Genomic DNA, 19,767 nt, shown 5'->3' with positions numbered 1-19,767 from the left:
CGCTCGCTGACGAAAGCGCGCGCTGATGCGTGAGACAAGCTGGACCACAGAAATTGCTAATACTAACAAACAAACAAACAAACAAACTTAAACACCCCTACAGTTTACTGTTATGCTGATGATAAATTAGTCTTCATTTCCAAAGCCCAAATTTCTACACCTACATTCATCAATGGATGAATGTAGGTGCAATCAAACTTGCATCTTTGTTTATCAATCACAACAAAGCTATCACATCAGAGGAATAAGCAGCAATATGACCATTAACTGCTTGACATCATTACCTTCTTTATGTAGTCGTAGCTAAAATTCTCTGCCAAGATTATCAGGCCTAAGGGAGCAGATTTCCAGACCAGCAAGAACTCCACGTTGAGATTCAGCTAGAGGAAAGAGGTTGTTCTTCTTGAACAACAATAAGTAGCAATAAGTCTAATTTTGTTTTGTAGTGGTATATTATTTGAATGAACATCTGGATTTTTGTTCTTTCTTAATGAATAGTAAGAGTCTTCTTAGCACCCCTAATGTTCAAATTAAGGATGCACAATATTATCGCCACGGGCCGATATTAGTTGGAAAATTTTATATAGGATATCAGCCATTCCGTCAAAATAACTCTCTGATATAAAAGGTATTTTTATATGACAATCTAGTCACAATAATGCCTGCAGCACAGCACATTCAATTAGCACTGTTGACATTGTCTTAGAGAAAGCAAATGTGTTGAATAAATTTGACATTAAACATAATGCAAGTTGAAAGTGTTACATCATTTTCAGGCTCCTTTGTAGTTTTTGCATTTGGTAGCTGGCTAAATGACAGATAATGCATCTTAAGTCCACAGCAGAGAAAGCCATATAGTTTATACTCAGTAGGTATAGGGAAGAAAATATCGGTATTGTATCGGCTATCAGCCAAATGAGTTTTAGTAAACCGGCATATCATGAAGCCCTCGTTCAAATGAGAAATGTTACATAAGACCAAACTTCATCAGATCTAGTGCCAAGTGTAGAGTGAGAATCTGTAACAAGTGTAGGTGTACTAAAATAATAACACCTTGAACAATGGAAAGATTCCTCAACACATGCTATCAGTGGTGTTATTTAAAAATAAAACAATATTTAAGTCAGGCACTGTAAACCAAATATAAAAAGCTGCTTTTAGACCACTCCATTTATTGAAAGGAAATAAGTTACACTAAACTTGGCCGTATGTAAAAATACCCTCTTATGCAATAATCAACTGTCTCTCCTTTGCTAAACAAATAAAAGCAGGAAGAAAAAAAAAATGAGCAAAGCCCCAGGCAAAATGTTCAGTGTTTTATTTAAAAACTATAAACAGTCACCAAAGTAAATAAAGCCAATCTCTAACAGACTGTTAGGTCTATGTATAGTCACACATCCTACTGACACCGCAGAAATGAAGATGGTTGGGGTCGCCCCGGTCAGATGCTAATACGACAGGCAGTCAAATGTTACACAACACACGGTAGAGAGGACAGTCTGAGGACGTGAGCCGGAATGTGGCATGGTAGTAAGAATGAAAAAATAGTACAATAAAACTCCACACTATATTAAGATAGAAAAAAGTAGTGAAGAAAATATCATACCTGCACATAAAGCAAAGAACACAGGAGAAAACCTGTATAAAAACTCCATGTATTTAAACCAATTTACAAATACAAAACAATTTTTGGTACGCGCACCGTGCCCGTACGATGACAAAAAACGCTTACAGTGGATTATATGTTCCTTGTGTGTGTGTATGTGTGTGTGCGCACGTGTTGAGGGGAGGAACGTGTGGGGAAGGGGGATTAAGGGAAGAGAATACCTTCAATATTTTTTTTTTCTTCTACAAAATGACATGAGATATATTATTCCATACTCTTTCAGCCAGCAAAATGAGTTCTACAAGGTATTATATATAATACAAAAAATGTCACAGTTCCACAAAAAACTGCTTTTAACCCCATCCCTAAGCTTTACAGCATCAGTACCTTTGCAGAATTATTTACAAGTTTTTAAGTACATTCATCCACTGCTGAGTATAGAATCACATTAGATACAAGTGACCAAGGATCATTAAAAAAAAAAAGAAGCAAAATAATAAAAACAAACATACTACTTTATTAAATCCTGTCAAAGTAATGCTTCTATTACCCCACAGAGTGTTCTCCAGTGGCTGCATCGGCATCAAAGGATCTTCTTTATATATATTCACAACATATTTACAAGATACTTTTTTTTTCTTTTCTTTTTATTAATTGTAATGGGATTCATTTCAATAATAAATAAGTGAAAATATATTGACTCAAGTAAGAAAACCAAGCTACTGAGTTTCTAAAGAAAAATTTTCTCTGCTCCAGTCGCCGGCCGAATCGTCCTTCTGCCCAACCCTGTGAGAAACCTTCAGTAGCCCCGCCCGCCTCCGCGGCCCCGCCCACTCACACTCTTCACCCCAGAACTCAAGCACACTCCTGTTTACGGGGTCACCAAGAAAGAGGAGGGGAAAAAATACGACTACACTGAAACAAAAATGTGCTCATGTTTGGGGGGGTTTTGTCAGTGGAGTCCCTTGGGGAAGCAGTCTCAAGGAGCTCCCCCTGGTGGGCAGCTGGTGGAAGATCCCCAAAGGCAGTTTCTTTTTCTTTTTTCCCCTCTTTTCTTTTTTTTTTTTCCCCCCCTTTGTGTGATGTAGTGGGCAGGCGGTTGGACCAAGGCTGGCGAGTGAGGAAGTAGGTGAGGGATCAAACGGAGTTTTAGGGGTGGAGGTGGAAGCGGCAGAACTTCGTCCCGGTTCCCTCCTCCTCCTCCTCCTCCGCTCCCCGCGAGTCCCTCCGCCCGTGGTGGACCGGCTACGGCTCGCCGGAGCCTTCGCGGGAGCGAGGGCTGGAGGATTGGTAGGTGGTCGTCCTTTTGGCGTTAAGCCTGAAGCGAGCGCGTGAGTTCATAAAGGCATTTGGCGAGCGTGGTGGAGACCTCCATATTACTTAAAGCGAGCACAGAGAGGTGCGTCTCGTGCCTTTTTACCAACCTGAGGAACGAAAAAGGAAAAAAAATTGATAAACATCAGCAAATCATCACATGAAACCTGCATGATTAAAATCTGAAATGTGGGAATTCAGATTTTTCCTACAGTGCTGGCAACATTTACTGACAACACATTTAAAGTAAAATAAGAATACAAGTTAAAAAAACAAAATCTCTCTATATATACGGTATGCAAAAAGCTTGTAATTCGACTACAATTATTCAATGGGAAAAATATCCAGTTTGAAAAATTATATATATAAAGTTACAAGTCCATTACTTGGTGTCCCATGTGGGTAATAGTTTCTACAATCCCCTCTAGCCAGTATGAGGACACTTCTGACCACATTTCACAAGGTTGGATCGTCCACAATAGGTATGTTTACGATCACCACACAACAGCTGATTGAACCACTGATGAACAATCAGCAGATTAATAATAATAAAAAAATAAATAAAAAAAAAAGACCCCAGGTGTTTCAAAGACTTTATAATTCAGAGCCTTTGGAAGAAAACAGCCTCAGGAATCCTCCATCATACAGAACAGCAGGCATCAGGTGCTTTTTCAACTGAAGTGTTTCTATTCGAAAAACTCACATCTTAGTCAATTTAGACCAACATACTCAGCTACAGTAAAGTCCCAGTAGTTTAGTAAATTCCACCTGTTTGCATGTGGCAATGCATTCACTAAAGTAGGTGGAGCCTTGTTGTTATGGAGACGTGGTAAAGCCCAAGTCGCCTCTCTTCATGGTAGTTCTCTCCCCCCCATCCTGCTCAGTGTGTGTAGTGGAAACTTGATTAAGGGTTCCTGCCTTCAAGAGCTTGAAATATTACATCATGTTTATACCAAAGGGACTCAGACGTCATGGGTGACTGACAAAAAGCTTCTAAAAACAATAAATAAAAGATGCTTAATTACATTTATTTCAGAGGCGTATAGAGGCACTAATAACTAATCCTTGTGAAAAACAATTAAACAATAGATGCTATTTTAAGGCTGTATATTCATTTTTACCAGGGTTTACCAAACAACGTGGCCACAGCTGTATTTTGTAGATTTAATTATCTTGAAGAAGGCTTAATTACATCACCACAGAGTGGATTCAAACTTCCTTCAGTCAAGCAGGACACTTACATGCGACCACAGTCAGAGTGCTTGGCGATGTTCTTTAATGTTAAGGCAGCAGTTAGTCGTATGTGTTTGGTCACCGGTCCCTCCTTCTCGTCCTACAGGAAACACGAAATACAAACATCACTTTACTCAGCAGCTTATCTTAATGAGAAGCTCATTCGCCTACTACATCATCAGTGCTTTTTCCCCCCCCTCTTCTGTAATGTCTCTGCACACTGAATTTGGATTTGTTTTTGTTTTCTGGTTGCCTTCAACAAGCAGAAGTGACACCCACAAAGTCAACAAGTCTATTATAATCTATTAAAAGGCTTGTTGAGTTTTCCCACAGTAAAATTCAAGCACTTTCAGGGGAAATTTTAAAACTTTTTCCAGCACCCCACTTGGGAGATACTCACTGTGAAGTCCCTGAAGACCAAGTTTCGAGAACCTCTACGTAGGGCCATGAGAGCTGCGCTCGGATGATTGACGATTGCTTTCGGTGCTCGTTGTGCCGGCGTGCTGCCTGCCGCTGGCGGAGTCCTTCACAGAGCAAACACAAACCGTCGTTAGCAAAGCTGATATTTGATAAAACGTGGATGGTTTTGATTCAAGTTACGAGTCGCGTCAGACAGGGAGCTGCACGCACTGGGAAGATGTCTGATTGGGACTTTGTGCTTGCTGCTCCTCTAGTTTGAGTCCAGCCAGCAAAGCCTCTCTGGAACAGTGTTTATCCTGGGGAAGCAGAGAAGACACGGTTCACACAACAACGTTAAGTACTGTTTTTATATCAAGGCGGTAATATAACAAGGTCAACATTGGAGAATAAAAATTGTTTTTCATCTGGGATTTTACCTGCAGATGTGTGATGAAGGACAGTCTCTGCCGGGGGAAAGGTTCACATCCCTCCCACAGACAATGCCCTCCATACACTTCTTTTCCTCCGTGTTGCGTTGCTGCGTGGTAAAACACTTGAGACGGTGTTTCGAACCACCTGGAAGACACCGCCCAAAAAAAAACAACAAAAAAAACATGGAAGTTTTTACAAAGCCGTGGCTGAAATGATCACACGGGAGGTGAAAAGTGAAGCTGAAGGGGGCGCCGTACCGTTTACACGACTGCCACAGACACTTGAAGTTCTGCCCTGCTTTCCTTCCCGGTTCTGTCGGCGACGTGGGGGTCTGCTGCGCTGCGGGGTGCGGACTGTGGTTGCCTGCTGCTGCCGGCTGCGAGGAGGGAGCTGGGGGCGTGGTGGCAGTCGGCTGGGGAGGAGACATGGTTTTAGAAACAAGGACGACGGACAAACGGCTTCATCGGACGCAGGCGTGAGATCAGGATTAGGATTAGGACCAATGTGTTGGCTGAGATGTAACCCAGGCCTTTCTCTTGGCAAAGGTTGTTCACTCAGCTGCTTCGCTGTAGGAGGTGGGTATCAGTGAGAGCCACATGGTCTTGACTGGACTCACCTTCTTAACCTCCAGACATTTAGATATTCGAGAATTTACCCAACAACAGCCCCGCTGAGAATACTCTAAACTCAAAGTACATTTACAGCAAAGATACCAGTAATTTAGCAAGTCAAATTTGAAATACAGTAAATGTCATATATGGCATTGGAACCTTAATTAAGGTTGCAAAGCGACAGTTTCTACATTTTGAGTATTTCAAATAGGACTTCAATCAAAAACCTTTTCCACACCAGTAGGAGGCGACAAAACAAATGTAACTTTTTGAGCTTATTTCTTAACAAAACCAACAAAACGTAGAAAAACGCCTCCACGGTTGAGGATTCTAAATCAAAATCTACACTAGACATCTGCAAAGTGGGCATCTATGTAACTTTTTGATTAATCTCAAAACTTCACTAAATATAACCAAAAAAAAATCCTCACCAAAAGATGTTTGAATTTTACTAAAAAGATTAATTTCAGAAAAAAACAAAAAAAACAACAAGTTCTGCTAAATACTCATGTTGCGGACAGGATCTATGTCATCAAAAGTCTAAATCATGCGGTAGACCAAACATCAAGTCCCATTAGGAGGAGAGCATGTGCAGAAATGTGGTTTACGTGGAGGAAATCCCAGAGTGACTCACCGTGGCGCCAGCTGCTTGTGTAGGCGAGCAGTTCCTCTGCTGAGTGGCGTTCTCTATTGCTACTTTGGCTACTGTGCTTGGGTCCGTTCCTGCCGGCACCGCCACCATGGTGGCGCTGCTGCCGGCATTGTTGGGGTCGCTGATGGTGATGATCCGAACTCCCACCTTGCTGGGGATCCCGGAGGAAGTCGCCACCGCCGCCGTGCCACGCTCTTCGCTCTCGGCGGGCCTCTTGAGGCCCCGGGGCTCTGAGGCCACGCCGTTCGCCGGAGAGGCGGCGGGATTCTGCGAAGTGACGGCGCAGGGCAGCGAGGAGTTGGGGAGCAGTTGCTGTCTGAGCACAGGCGTGCCGTGCCCCAGCGCCGGCCCCAGAGGTCCGTTGGATAGTTCCGAGGGCGGCCGGTGAGCTGCAGCCTGGGGTCCGTTGGCCAGGCGCTCGGCCTGCTGGGCTTTGGCAGTGTCCTGCTGGGGAGGAGGCGGACTGGGCAGACTCTGATCTGAAGTCTTTTCAGAGGCGCCCACCTCCCCGTTCCCCAAGTACTGTTTGGAAGCAATGTGATTTGGAATGTTTTTGTTAAAGTTGCCACCGCTATCGCCCCGGTCAAAGTCACACACCCCGTTGACCAGGGTCTTTTTGGGGTCGGCGTTGCCCTCAAGAGGAGCGTTTGGGCCTGGAGAGAGAGCCTGCTTCCCGTTGGAGGAGAGGCTCTCCGTTACCGGGCCGTTGAGTATTCCCTGGCTGTTCCCTGAGTGATATGGAGGTAGATTCGGCTCCACGCACTTCCCACCGTTTAGTAGCTTGGCACCTGCTGCGACATCCCCGTTCCTCGTTTTGCTGTTTGAAGGGTCTCCTTCTGCCAACGAAGAGTTCTCCATCACCTCTATCTTCCTTTCGTGGATATGCAGCCCTGTGGCGTCCTTGGCCTCTTCCTCCTTCTGACAAATGATCTTGTCTCGCCTGTCGAGACGTGATGGGGACTGTTCCAGGAGCCACAGCTCCCTGGCTGACGGCGGCGACGGCAGCAGTAGAGGTGGTGAAGCCAGTGTTGGGGACCACGGTGAACGTGACTTGACCGGTTGCTGTTGGGGCCTGGATGATGGCTGCTCCACCCGGCGTACTGGTGGAGATGAGCTGCCCTGGGAGCAGCTGGACCGCCTGGAGGGGCTGGGCACCTGCAGCAGGAAGCTGGCCAGGAACCAGCTGGACGCTGACCGGCTGAGGAGAGGGGTTCTGGTAGATGACCTGTGGGTTGGGGGCTATCGTGTTGTTCGGAGGGGGGATCTGTGGGGCGGGCAGGATCAACTTCCCTCCCGGGGTAGAAGGCCCTCGCTTTGGAAGCAGTAGCTGTTTGATCAAGCTGGATTCAGTGGAGGTAGGTTGAGTGGGAGGAGTTTGGGGTATGATTTGGAGAGGAGGGGGCGGCTGCTGCTGTTGCCGTATCGTGGACAGTGCGTGGCTGACAGTTTGATTGGACTGGACCTGGGTATTTGCGTGAGAGGCAGCAGGTGAGCAGGGACTGGAAGCAGCTCCGGGCTGACCCGCTATCTGGACAGTCTGGGCACCAGGAATGGAGGAGGGGTTGGCTAGAACAATCTGGTGTATGGCCGGGGTGTAGGCTGCATTCTGCTGGGGATTGGGACCGACTATTACTACGCTCTGTTGAGGCTGAGGCTGCTGGTTGGAAGGGGCTAACGTGGCTGTTGGCCCACCTGACTGGTTTGGTGCTGGTTTGGGAGCAATATTTTGAAATGTTACGCGAGAACCTTGGGAGTTGGCCACGCTCGTTATCCCTATGGCCTGGCTGCTTCCCACCTGGATGGAAAGGGGTCCTGAAACCATAGCAGTACACTGGGTGTCAACCTGGGGGGTCCCACCCTGAGGCCCAGACACTGGGAGGGTTTGAGGCAGAGGTGGTTGCTGGGTGACCTGGGAGCACACACCTTGTACCCGGGCGGTGAGGATGTGGCCTTGCGGTACTGGCTGAAATAGTGTGACGGGAGCTCCTGTGGGGAGCATGGGAGAGTGCTGCTGCTGAGGCGCCGGGTTCTGTGGGCTGTGATGACCAGGTGACGGAACAGCTGGGTGGTTTACACGAGAACTTTCCTGTGCGGGCGAGGCCAGAGGTGGGGCGCTATTTGAGGCACCCGGGGGCCGCACAAACTGTGGTCCTGGATTAGGATGTCCTGGCGGTAACCCTGGTAACACAACATGAATATTTATTAATATACAGATTGATACAATGTTTCAGAAACGTCTGTGTAGAGTAGTACCATCTTCTACAAAATGCGAGTCAAACAAGCTTCCCATTCACTCCCAGTAGTGACATATGTATAATATTGGTAAATATAGGTTACCAGCCGCAACAGCAATATTAATATCAAATATTGATATTAGCCCAAATTTTCATATTGGTACATTCCTACCTGCAGTTTCCTTCAACACGAGCTGCCTGGTTCTGGTGTTGCTGCTGGGTTTGCTGGTAGTACAGCTGGATGGGGAGAGGGATCGCTCTTCGCCTTATTCCCACCAGGAGGATCTGAAGCGGGTTGCTGGCTTTTGCCTCCTCTTGCCGCCTCATAGTGTGGTTGGGGAACACCGTCCTGTGCAGAAGAGAGACCTTGTGAATCTACATATATAAGCCCACTTCTGGGATTTATCTAATTCAAGATGTTGCCGCGTCCCATTTTGCTGCATGTAGCCAGGTACTCAGAGTACATTTCTGATCGTGAAACCGAGCCCTCGGGGTTCGTCTCAAAGTGTGCGTTCAGCCTATTAGAAAGAAACCAATGAACAGGTTTTAAAGTTACCAGAGATTAGGAAAAAAAGTCTTTCTACCTGCAAAGATCAACATAGATGTAAAAAGCCAAATCTCACCACTGCAGCGTAAACTTCTCTCCATCTAGTTCAACGATACCAGGTGGTGGTACGTTGGACTGAACAGGGACTCTTGTTACTAAGGAGACATGAAAGCATTACAAACTGTTTGCCACAAATTTCATTCAACTGTAGTGCTGCATAGACACCCACTAGATGTCAGCAAACTGATAAAGAACCATGTGCAGAAGCCAGGAGTCTCTTAATTATTGTTATTCACTTTGGTTCAAATCTGGCTGATTTTGACTGATCTGAAGGAAAGCAACTGCAACAACATTTTTATGAAACAATGACAGTGGTAAGGAACTTTGGAAGAGTAACTTACAGATATGTACAGAGCAGGAAGCACTTCAATACCTTGAACTTTTAGAAATGTATTTTCCTGATGGTTTGACACAAGGTGAAAGAAAATTCTGAAGTGGAAGTTTTCAAATTTCTTGCACAATTAACATCAAAGAAATGTGGTTTGCATTTCTATTTAAAGTCTTGCAACAGATGTAAATTTGATTTAGGTCCAGACTTTAGCTGAGTCCTTTCTAACACATGAATATGCTCTGGTTTTCACTATTCCGCTGTAGCTTTGATTTTATGGTCTTGGGCGTTGTCTTTCTGGAAGGTGAGGAATCGTTCTTTTCCAACTTTCAGAGATTTTTTTTTCCTAAAATCTACCGTCTAACAGAGTAAGAGGAAGTTAAAAAGTTTGAAGCGTCTCCGAGGAGCCCTTACCCGGTGCCGTCGCCCCCTGCACCGCTGCAGGTACCTGCTCCACCAGCTGCGGTCGGACCTCGGCGGCCTGCTCGGCGTTGGCCTGGTGCTCGATCAACCGCACCGCCGTCAGGGCATCGGGCCCGAACGTGTGGAGATCTACCGACACCAACCGCACCAACAGGTCTGAGCCGGGACAAGGAAGACAAAGCAGACTCGACGGTGAACTTAACTGAAACGTGCTACTACAGCATAGCGCTGTGAAGAAATTGAATGTTTTCAAACTAATTTTTTAGATTAGACAAAGCAAAACTTCTGTTTTACAATCACTAATTAGGGGAAAATCTCTTTTACTGAGACTTTCAGTGAACTTGTACCTATGCTGTGGTCAACCGAGGCGATCTTGCTGCAGGGAATCTCTCCCAGTTGGGCCAGCAGGTACAGAACCTCCAAGGAGGCCATGAGGAGCATGAGGTCCGGCAGAGTGAGGAGCATGATCACCTCCCTGTACGACTCCTGGTCCACATACTCGCAGATCAACACGCCGTTATCGTCTGCTTTGCTCAGGTTACCCAGGATCTCCATAGCTACGCAGAAACACAGAAACTTTTTAGAAACTCTCAAAATCGCAGCCATTTCCTGCCTACACTTCGACTAGACCCACCTCTCATTTTGAGGAACCTGTCCCTGGACATCAAGCATTTGGTGATGGTGTGAAAGATCAGGTGCGTCGTCCGAAAATCGACGGGATCTAGCTGGAGCTAAGAGATAAAAAAAAAAAAAAGAAAAGATGATTCTTTAGAGTCTTTATGCAGCCGTCTTATAAAAACCTGATGAAGCTAAGCTAACCACAATAGCATTGCACACGCCAGCTGGGTGAAGCAGGAACAAAACCAGTAACTTTCTCAAAGAGACATGAACGTTGAGCACACAAGCTGAGGATTTCATCTGGTTGATCTGTAGTCGATACAGCAGTGGGTCAAACTGCTGACCCACCTCAGCAGCCACGTTGCCCAGCGTGTCCAGTCCGAGCTGTCGGAGCGAGATGAGGTTACAGTGGGCACAGAGCAAAAGGAAGCGCAGGCACGTTCGGTTGGCCGCCAGCAGCTTGACGTTGGCCTCCTCGAAGGAGAGGTTCCGCAGGATGACGGCGACCTGCAGCACCCGCTGGGCCTCCATGTCACTGGTGCCTGGGTTCCGCGGCGGGTGGAAGAGACTCTGCCAGTGGTCCTCCCGGGACGTACCATCTGTGGTCGGAACAGAAAGGGAAGGGTCGGTCAGACTAAGCCGAGAGGATGAACTGTAGGACTTAAAACCTAGTTTTAGGACTAGATTTAATGAGAAATTGGCAGGAGAAGTAGTAGATTTTCAGTTTGACTGGTTTGAATCTCAAAAATCCAGTCTTTTTACACTCAGTGAATGTACCATTCCTAAATTATTAAGTCACAATAAAATGAAAACTCTTCAGTGTGGAAGGTGCTACTGAATTAAGTCTCAGCATTTTATGCCGTCACCAATCACCACTGAAAATTAATTCAGAAAAAGAGATTCAAGAAAAAAACAAACACCTTACTTTCTATAACATTTTTACGCCAGTATTAGGGTCTCGCTAAGAATATAAACTCAGAATTAAAAGAGCAGTCAAAATACAAGACTATGACTTCATCCTCACACTATGACTTTATTCTCATTACTACGACTTATTGTCATATTATTACGACTTTAATCTTGTGATACTACGACCATTCCCTGCAGGTTCATTCTCGTAATATTCTAACTTTATTTTCATTCATTCATTCACTGAATGGACCTTACCAAGCTCCGCCCACAACCGACCCACGTGACCGCAAGTCTCACAAGCAAAGCCTCGTAGCGCATTGTTTCTATATAAACATGACTCCATTAGTGCATCATTTCTACCGGATTTTCCCAATATATCATCTACTACAATAGACAGAGGAAATAACAAGTTCATGTCATCATCTGGGAGGAGGTTACTGGTTTCTCAGTCACAAGCTGGTTGCAAACCTGAGGTTAGCAGGTGTCAGTCAGTTATGGTAGATCTGAAATTTGGTTTGATGACCTCAATATGAGAAGCTACAGACTGATAAGAGGAACCATAGAGCTCTGTTAAGGTAAAGAAGCCATTTGTTTGTTAAAATTTTATGAAATCTATTTGTTTTATTTGATGTTTGTTATGAATGACGTATAGTCACAAATGAACGAGGTAAATAGTCCAACGTTTAGAAACTACAGCGGCTGTAATGAGCCACAGCAAAGGTAAACAAAGGTAAAACAACCCGAACAGGTGATCAACTCAAAACCACAGTACCTTTTTACTCTCTCTCTCTTTATAGTTTAAGCACACTTGTTACCGTATCAATCGCCTGCACCCCGCAAGACGAGCAAAGATTACGTTAAAAACATAACATCCTGTCCGTTACAATATCAAGTTTCCAGGCTTGATATTTATTTCTGGATTATTAATCAGCGCTTCCCTGAACACAGCGATGGTTGATTGACCAGCTGTACTTGGTGCTAGAGTCAAACACCTTACTTTCTATAACATTTTTACGCCAGTATTAGGGTGTCCTAAGAATATAAACTCAGAATTAAAAGAGCAGTCAAAATACAAGACTATGACTTCATCCTCACACTATGACTTTATTCTAACTGACTTGTATTGGCTTCATATTATTAGCGTTGTATCAGTACTGCTATTATGCTGTACTTACCATTCCCTGCAGGTTCATTCTCGTAATATTCGTGACTTTAGAATGGGCATTCAGCCATTCCCCTCTGGTAATGAGTCTTCCTAGGGATTTTTCATCCTTTGAAAGGATGTTTTCTACAATTATTCATTAAAAATATGTCCAACTTCTGTTGTGGTCTTGTTGCTGGAAAATATATTTATTGAGATGATACTGATGACAAAAAGTCAGAGAATTCCAGAAAATAAAAGCTGGCAGTGGCTTTAGTAATGCCAGCTGTTCAAATTAAGCTAATTGCTAATATATGATGCTAATGTCAATTGCTAATTTCTATTTGCTTTAAAATTCTAGTACGATCCTAATTTAAGTGCCTGTTTTTCAAAACAAAACACTTATTACTAGTCACAGGTGTTGTGTACAAATATTCTAAATGCAGGCGTCTTATGAAACACGACAATCTTTATTTTGAGACAAAAAAAAAGTAGTCTATACCATACAGTACAGACCAAAATATGGACACACAGTTGTGTCCAAACTTTTGGTCTGTGCTGTATATTTAAAAAATATTATATATTTACATTATTTTTTAAAGTTAAATCATGATTTAGTTGCAGATTGGAAATTGGTCACACAACGATGATCCAAAATGTTTTACCTTGTGCTGAGCTGCTCTTGTCCCAGATCAGCTCTCGGACCTCGGCGTCCTCCACCACCTCCTTCCAGAACTGTGAAGGAACAACATGCCGTCAGAACACTAAGCTAACAGGATCGACGATCCACTCTGTAGTGAGATCAGCTTCCGAAGTGGAACTGCAAACAGAATGATGATCAGGGAAATGAGTCGGCATTACTCACTGTCTGACCAACATAAGAAAAAAAAGTGTGTCACATAAATAAAACCAGCAGCAGACTGAAGGTCTTCATCAAAACCAACAGGAATAGATTCACCACAAGGTCATTTTTCCCACTTCATCCAAATCTAGCTTTTACTATTCATCAGATCGTGGGCATAAGGTGAGATTACTGATTCAAACCAGAAGAATGCTCGTATAAGCTGATTTTACAGCATCAATACTTAATTAGTCTGGAGCAATAAAAACCTGGACATCCTCGTTTAGTAATGGTCGAATAAATCTTTTCACTTAGGGGACGAAATATTAGATAAATGCCTCAGTTAAACAATCAGAGCACCTTATTCCAGATGTTTGTTAGCTGCTCAAGTTAAAAAAAACAACAACTTAAAGACCAGCTCAAAGTAGGTGAGAGGAAACTTTACCCTAACAAAGTCCCGTGAAGTTTTCTCCTTCCAGTCTGTCCCAAACACCGCAGAGAAGCTGCCTAGAGCTGCAAAAGGACATAAAAACGGTTAGAGGGAGAGCCAAGGCTTAGCTTAGTTACTGTTATCTCCCATCAATGGGTCTACAACTCCCCCTGGACTAAAGAACTTGGGAGGTGCTAAAAAGAGACCAACAGTAATGGGAAAACAGAAAAGAGGGAGAAGAACGCAGCTGGGTGGTGTTCCTTCAGGATGCACAACATCTAAATTAGTCATTTTTTTACTGATAAAATCCCAAACGGTAAAGCAAACTACTATCATCAAATGAAAGTTGAAGTGTTGTACGCGGCGGGGGGGAGCTTACAGTCGTCGAAGACGCCGGTGTGGGCCAGCAGCAACGTGACCAGCTTGGGGTCCTTGTCCAGCTGCATGGCGTGCTTGCTCTCGTTGGAGAGCAGCGTGCAAACGTTAACGGCAAAGTCCACTTCGTTGGGTAGGCCCGAGAGCAGCGAGAGCACCAGTTTGTTGTAGTCGCACGGCTGGGTGAAGTCCGTAGACAGCCCGTAACTTTGGCGGAGATAGTCTGGAAGAGAAAGAAAGGAAAGGAAACGGAGGAAATGCATCAGGCTACATGGAGGAGCAATGAAGACCGGAAGATCACACCCAAGGTTTTCTACAGGTACACAATAGCAAGAAATGTCACAAAATGATGAACGGGGACATGGATGGATTGATGGACAAACTGACTGAGAGGCATAGGGATGGATGAATGGGGGGAGGAACAGACGGATGTATGGATGGACTGATGGATAAATGGGAAGGATGGACGAAACGTGGTTGAATAGCAGACGGACACAACATTGGGACAATATGAAAGGGAACAGAATCTGGAAATGCATATTGTCCTCACTCCATTTTGCTTTTCCATACTTTTTCCATGCAGAATAGGAACTTTTTTTAAAAGTGTTCAATCTACCGAGCTGCTCATAATCTAAACAGACATTTAAACAGTGCGAGACGTCCTCAAGATGTTATCATTTAAGAAAACTCAAATAGAGATGATCCAGAGTTACAAAGCACAATCTGTCAAGAAATGTGAGATTCTTGCTAGATTATCCTCAATCCTTCTCTGTGTGTGTGTCTATCTGTTTTTCCAGATAACGGCTCCTTTGGTTTGGTGCGGGGTCTTAACTACTGTATTTCTAGCCCTAAAATGGTTTGTGCTCACAGAAATTGTTCAGGTCAGTTTCTCCTACATTAGCAACAGATATGATACAACTTCAGTCTGGGAGAAACCGCTTCATTTCATCACTTCCACAGCCTCTTCCTGCCTTATCTCTAAACACAACCTTCCTCTGGGGTTTTATCTTAAAAAAAAAAGAGAGAGAGAGAGAGAGAGAGATCTGCTTTTTTTTGTCAGCTCAGTTCAGAAAACCTTCCAGGAGCAATCAGGTTTTATAGACCGCATTTGCAGAACCAGGAATCATGTAAGCCGCTAAAAACACAATTTACAAGGTTTGCAGAAAGATCTGTAAACATCTCCTGGGAGACATAAAACTACAAAAAGGTCTTTACACAAATTGTAGCAGTTAAATGAATACTTCACAAACTTTGCAGACCATGAGAACGTGTTGTCATCTGAAGGGAATGAAAATACCCACTAGCCTGCGTTCAGTCTCCACGGCAACCAGCTGCACTGGATGATGGTAGTATTACTGATCGCTTCTTTTAAACTGATGCACACATGACAATAATGATGTTGCAGCACTTTGTTGTCAGTGCACCTAACAAGATTAAGAGGCCGTTGCTGTAGAGATGGCCAAACTGAAATCGGTAAACTGCAAAAAAAGAAAAAAAAAAGATGATTTTGGAAAACATAACTTTGCAATCTAAATGTTGACAATTTTAAATGACAGTACTGACTGCAATTAACCCTCATTTGATTATAACTTTTCTTCTAAAAAAACCAAAACAAAACAAAAAAAAAAGGTCGAGCTAGAAAAGGAAAAAAATAAATAAATCAGATCTAGAGTTCCCCAAGGTTCAGTGCTAGGACCACAGCTTTTTGTTTTGTACATTAAAGAGATTTGTGAAGTCTATGAAATGTTAGAATTAATCCAAAGACGAGAAAAAATTTGTTCTTGAAACTATTTTAAAGCCATAATAGAAACTATGGTTTGTCATATGTCAAACTTAATGAGCAGTATAAATACAATAAATCTTTCATAAGCTGGGATGAAAACGCATGATTTTTAGTAACAGAACAATAGATAATCATCTAATGGAAAAAGTACATGAAGTTACATTTTTAGGGGCTGTTGCTGATCACAAAGAACTGGAAAGCTCATAAAATACATCAAACATTTTAAAACCATCAAAACCCCACGCACTACATTATTCATTCATTGCTACATATCCGACGCTGTATCGATGTATGGGGCGACATATATAAAACCCAGCTTTATGTTCGTGGCACAAAAGGAGGTGAGAATTTTATATAAAGTGAATGCTAGATATGAATAAGTTGTTTATTCATTCAAATAAATTGAAACGCTAAAGCTAGAAAGAGGTTATTGATCATTTACAAATGTTCTTTGTCTTGAGCTCAAGACATAAAATCAACAGAACGAAATATGATCAAAAATGATTTAAAGAAAAAAAACAGATGTGGATTTCAGTGCATGTAGTAAAACTATGGAACAGTTTGGATGAGTGTCGGGGGAAAAAAAAAAACGGTCTAAAATAAATCAATTCAAAACAATATGTTGTTTGAAACTTATATTGTTAATTTAATTCATATGGCCGAGAAAATATATTTCATAACTGGTGTATAGTAAATGTTGAAAGAGAATGCGTTTATGAATTAATGATGAAGTTTGAATAAAGTTTTTCTTCATTTTCATCATTTAATTATTAATCTTTGTGTGGCTGCTGATTGGTTTAAAGCTTTAAAGACTAAACCTGCTGGTCTAATAATCAGAACAATGTGCTATAGTGAAAACTATGACTGCCTTGTGCTTCTGCACTTTCAATAAACTGCATTTCCCACAGCGGTCGTGTTTTGGAGTCAATTAGCTGAGCAGAGGAAAAAGACAGAAAGAAAGAAACGGAGTAAGAAAAAAACCACAAAAAAAAACGAGGCTCAGAGTAAAAAGGCTAGAGACTAATCTGAACTGAGGTGGAAGGAAAACCAACAACAAGTGCGTCCTTCTTCCCTTCATCAATAACCGCCGTCAGGAAAGTCAATTATCTGAGAGAGCAGCCCCACCGGCCGACAGTACAACCCCGCGTGGCGACAGGACGGCTCGCACTCACAGAGCCGGAGCCCAGATAAGGAACACAGAACCGCCGGCTTCAGCGGACTCCACACTGACATCCAGTTTTAAATCCTCTGAGCTGGTTTCTTCCTCATGAAAACAGCTGCACTCCTGCTGGAGAAAACTGACACTTGATGCATTCATGTGGTGAGGGAATAACCTTGCTGAAAACACGGCATTATGGTGAAGAGAACCGAACGAATCAGTGCTGGAAAGGTGAACAACAAACAGGAGATTAGAACGGTTTTAAAGTAGATGGCGAAGTGCTTTTATTTTCTGCCGTAAATGCAACGCAATCCCACACTTGGAAACTGAGCTTCATGTCAATACTGACTAAAAAACTGAACAATAACAACTTTCAATATTGGAATGATGAAAGCATTCCTTAGGCAAATTAAAATGGTTTGTGTGTTCTGCTAAATGACACCACAGACCCATTTGTATGTTATTCAGACTGCTAATGTAAAAATGCAGCATTTGATTGATTTTAAACGACCATTCTAACAGTACTGACATGGAAGCGCGTTTTTGTTGCAGTCAACACATTCAGAGCTAATTACAGTGCATTTCTATGAGGTGATGAAGTGTTGAGTGGCACCAACCACTGGTCAACCAAATGACTAGCAGCTGAAATCAGCCAATCTTCCCCTAAAAATAATTGGATTCTCCAATTTTTACGCTGGGTGAATTCATCAAAACCCTCAACAACGTCACATTTCTGTCTCTTAAGCTTCTGCAGGCTGTCAACTTTCATTGGACCACAGAACTACCCTAACCTGAGTCAGAAACTCAAAAAACCTGATCACATTTCAGATTCATGAACGCACCACTCCAAAGTGTTACCAGTACCAATACTGTCTGGTGCGATTTCATCACTTTCTCAGGTCTGAAAATGAGCCGTTTGCCACAAGATATCAACTCATGGATTGAGTCAGAGCTGGAGCATGCTGGGGTTGGAAATGCTGGCAAAGATCTAGGAGTTAAGTTAATAATCTACATTATTTGAAGACTGTTTCTGGACCAAAACTGCAACATCCGTTACATTTTCACTGCACTGTATCAAATGAACCAAACCCTTTGAAAACTCCAAATAATCCAGGCCTTATTAAATGAGTCTTTACTTCACAGCCACTACGGGACAGTCTACAAAAGATCATAATTATTTGTACTTTATTTATTTAAAATCTGGAATAGTTTTTTTGTGTCATTGCAGATCAATTTGGGTCATTTGCTTTATACTGACAGCTTTACATCTGTGTCTTTCTGTATCTTACTTAAAAAAAAAAAAAGGAGGGAGGGGCCGTAAACCAAATCTGGGCTGGACATGTTTCCAAATCCACTTCAAAGCTCAAAAATGACATTTATGCATCTTTTCCTACAGTAAAACTTCGCAATTAAAGAAAGCTCCGTTGGGATCTGCGAGTCTATGAAAAATCAGTTCAGAGCAGATCATCTGGAAATTAAAAATACTGAAGCTTAGACAGTTTATGCTGAGGGGACAACATTTCAAAACACATGTGATTAGAAGAACTGAGTAAAGACCTTTGATGTTCTCTAAATTAAATGAATAATAAAAAAAAATTTGACATGAAATGAGAGCGTCTGAGCCGCAGTTATAGAGTTACAGCAAATGGGAATCTCCTTTTCAGATGGTAACTGGGGGCTGCTGGGACTCAGGAGGACGGTGAGGAAATGACAGACAGGGGGCGCTCTGCTTACCTGATACAACATGCTGCTGGTAGTTGTAGGAGCTGGGGATTGCACCGACTGGAAGGAAGGCTTTGGGATTCCCCGGCTGCGCCTCTTCATCGTCCTCGCCGAAGTGGTGGACCTTCTCGTACTTCTCCAGGTATCTGTCAGAGGAAGAGAGATCCGTCAGAGGAGAGTCAAGAGGAGCACAGTCAACCTCCCAGGACTCAGCTTTAATTCAAACACTTCCTGTTTAATCAAATGTAATAATATGCAGAACAGGAATGCGTGGTCAATCCTAGTTTCTTTATGGCTGTCTCTGCTTTGGTTTAAAGGTGCAGTATGTGTTTTCTCTCCAAATAGTGCCTTTTTATAGCATAATCGAGAAACTGTCAACAGTTACTATAAAAATACTTTAGAGATCTTAAATATGGTTGAAAAATGATGACTTTGGAATTTAATGCCTTGAAACAGTGACTGTTTCTTTAAGAAGCTTCTGCTCTTTCTGAAGCTCCGCCTTCAGGAAGTCAACATTGCTCCTCTAATAACCCTTAAACAAAGTGTTCACCAGTGTCGCACCCTTAAGTAGCTCCTATATTGACCTCAGCAGATGCACAGTTCCAACAGGTGTTTGCTAATTGCTGCTGGCTAGTCTGAAGGAGACTAGCCAGCAGACTAAGTCGCAGGGGAGGGGAAACTTTGAAACTGCACCTCGAAGGCGGAGCTAAGTGCAGCCAGGCGTTTTGGACATTTGAACGGTTGCCATATGAGATAAAAGAGTCAAGGCAACACTGCAGATATGGTTTTGATGAGGAAACAACATATGTAAAAAAAAAAAAAAAAAAGTTAATTTTACATAATACTGCCCCTTTAACAGTGTTTGTTGAAACATTAGCTCTGCTCTTATTTTGAGAATTGTTGGCAGCAGCTCTCCCTTCCTTCCTTCAGACTGCGCCGTCTGAGGG

At 43.1% G+C, this 19,767-nt stretch overlaps 1 protein-coding gene across 1 annotated transcript in view; it reads right to left on the bottom strand.

Annotated features, from left to right (window-relative positions):
- Positions 1-1,303: 1,303 nt before the first annotated feature.
- Positions 1,304-19,767, bottom strand: part of arid2 (AT rich interactive domain 2 (ARID, RFX-like)) — a 30,891-nt gene continuing 12,427 nt past the window's right edge. The window contains 20 exon segments of the mRNA XM_044109138.1: positions 1,304-3,030; positions 4,162-4,253; positions 4,554-4,677; positions 4,784-4,869; positions 4,990-5,128; positions 5,242-5,396; positions 6,230-7,185; positions 7,188-7,208; positions 7,211-8,425; positions 8,673-8,832; positions 8,867-8,999; positions 9,105-9,183; positions 9,831-9,995; positions 10,187-10,396; positions 10,474-10,570; positions 10,806-11,056; positions 13,176-13,245; positions 13,797-13,864; positions 14,161-14,379; positions 18,833-18,966. Coding sequence (XP_043965073.1) covers positions 2,919-3,030; positions 4,162-4,253; positions 4,554-4,677; positions 4,784-4,869; positions 4,990-5,128; positions 5,242-5,396; positions 6,230-7,185; positions 7,188-7,208; positions 7,211-8,425; positions 8,673-8,832; positions 8,867-8,999; positions 9,105-9,183; positions 9,831-9,995; positions 10,187-10,396; positions 10,474-10,570; positions 10,806-11,056; positions 13,176-13,245; positions 13,797-13,864; positions 14,161-14,379; positions 18,833-18,966 — 4,486 coding nt within the window. The 3' untranslated portion in view covers positions 1,304-2,918.

The sequence above is a fragment of the Gambusia affinis genome, linkage group LG23 (genome assembly GCF_019740435.1).
Source record: "Gambusia affinis linkage group LG23, SWU_Gaff_1.0, whole genome shotgun sequence".
NCBI classification, from domain to species: Eukaryota; Metazoa; Chordata; class Actinopteri; order Cyprinodontiformes; family Poeciliidae; genus Gambusia; species Gambusia affinis.
Note: the sequence above shows the minus strand (reverse complement) of the source record. Positions and strands in the feature narration are given on the sequence as shown.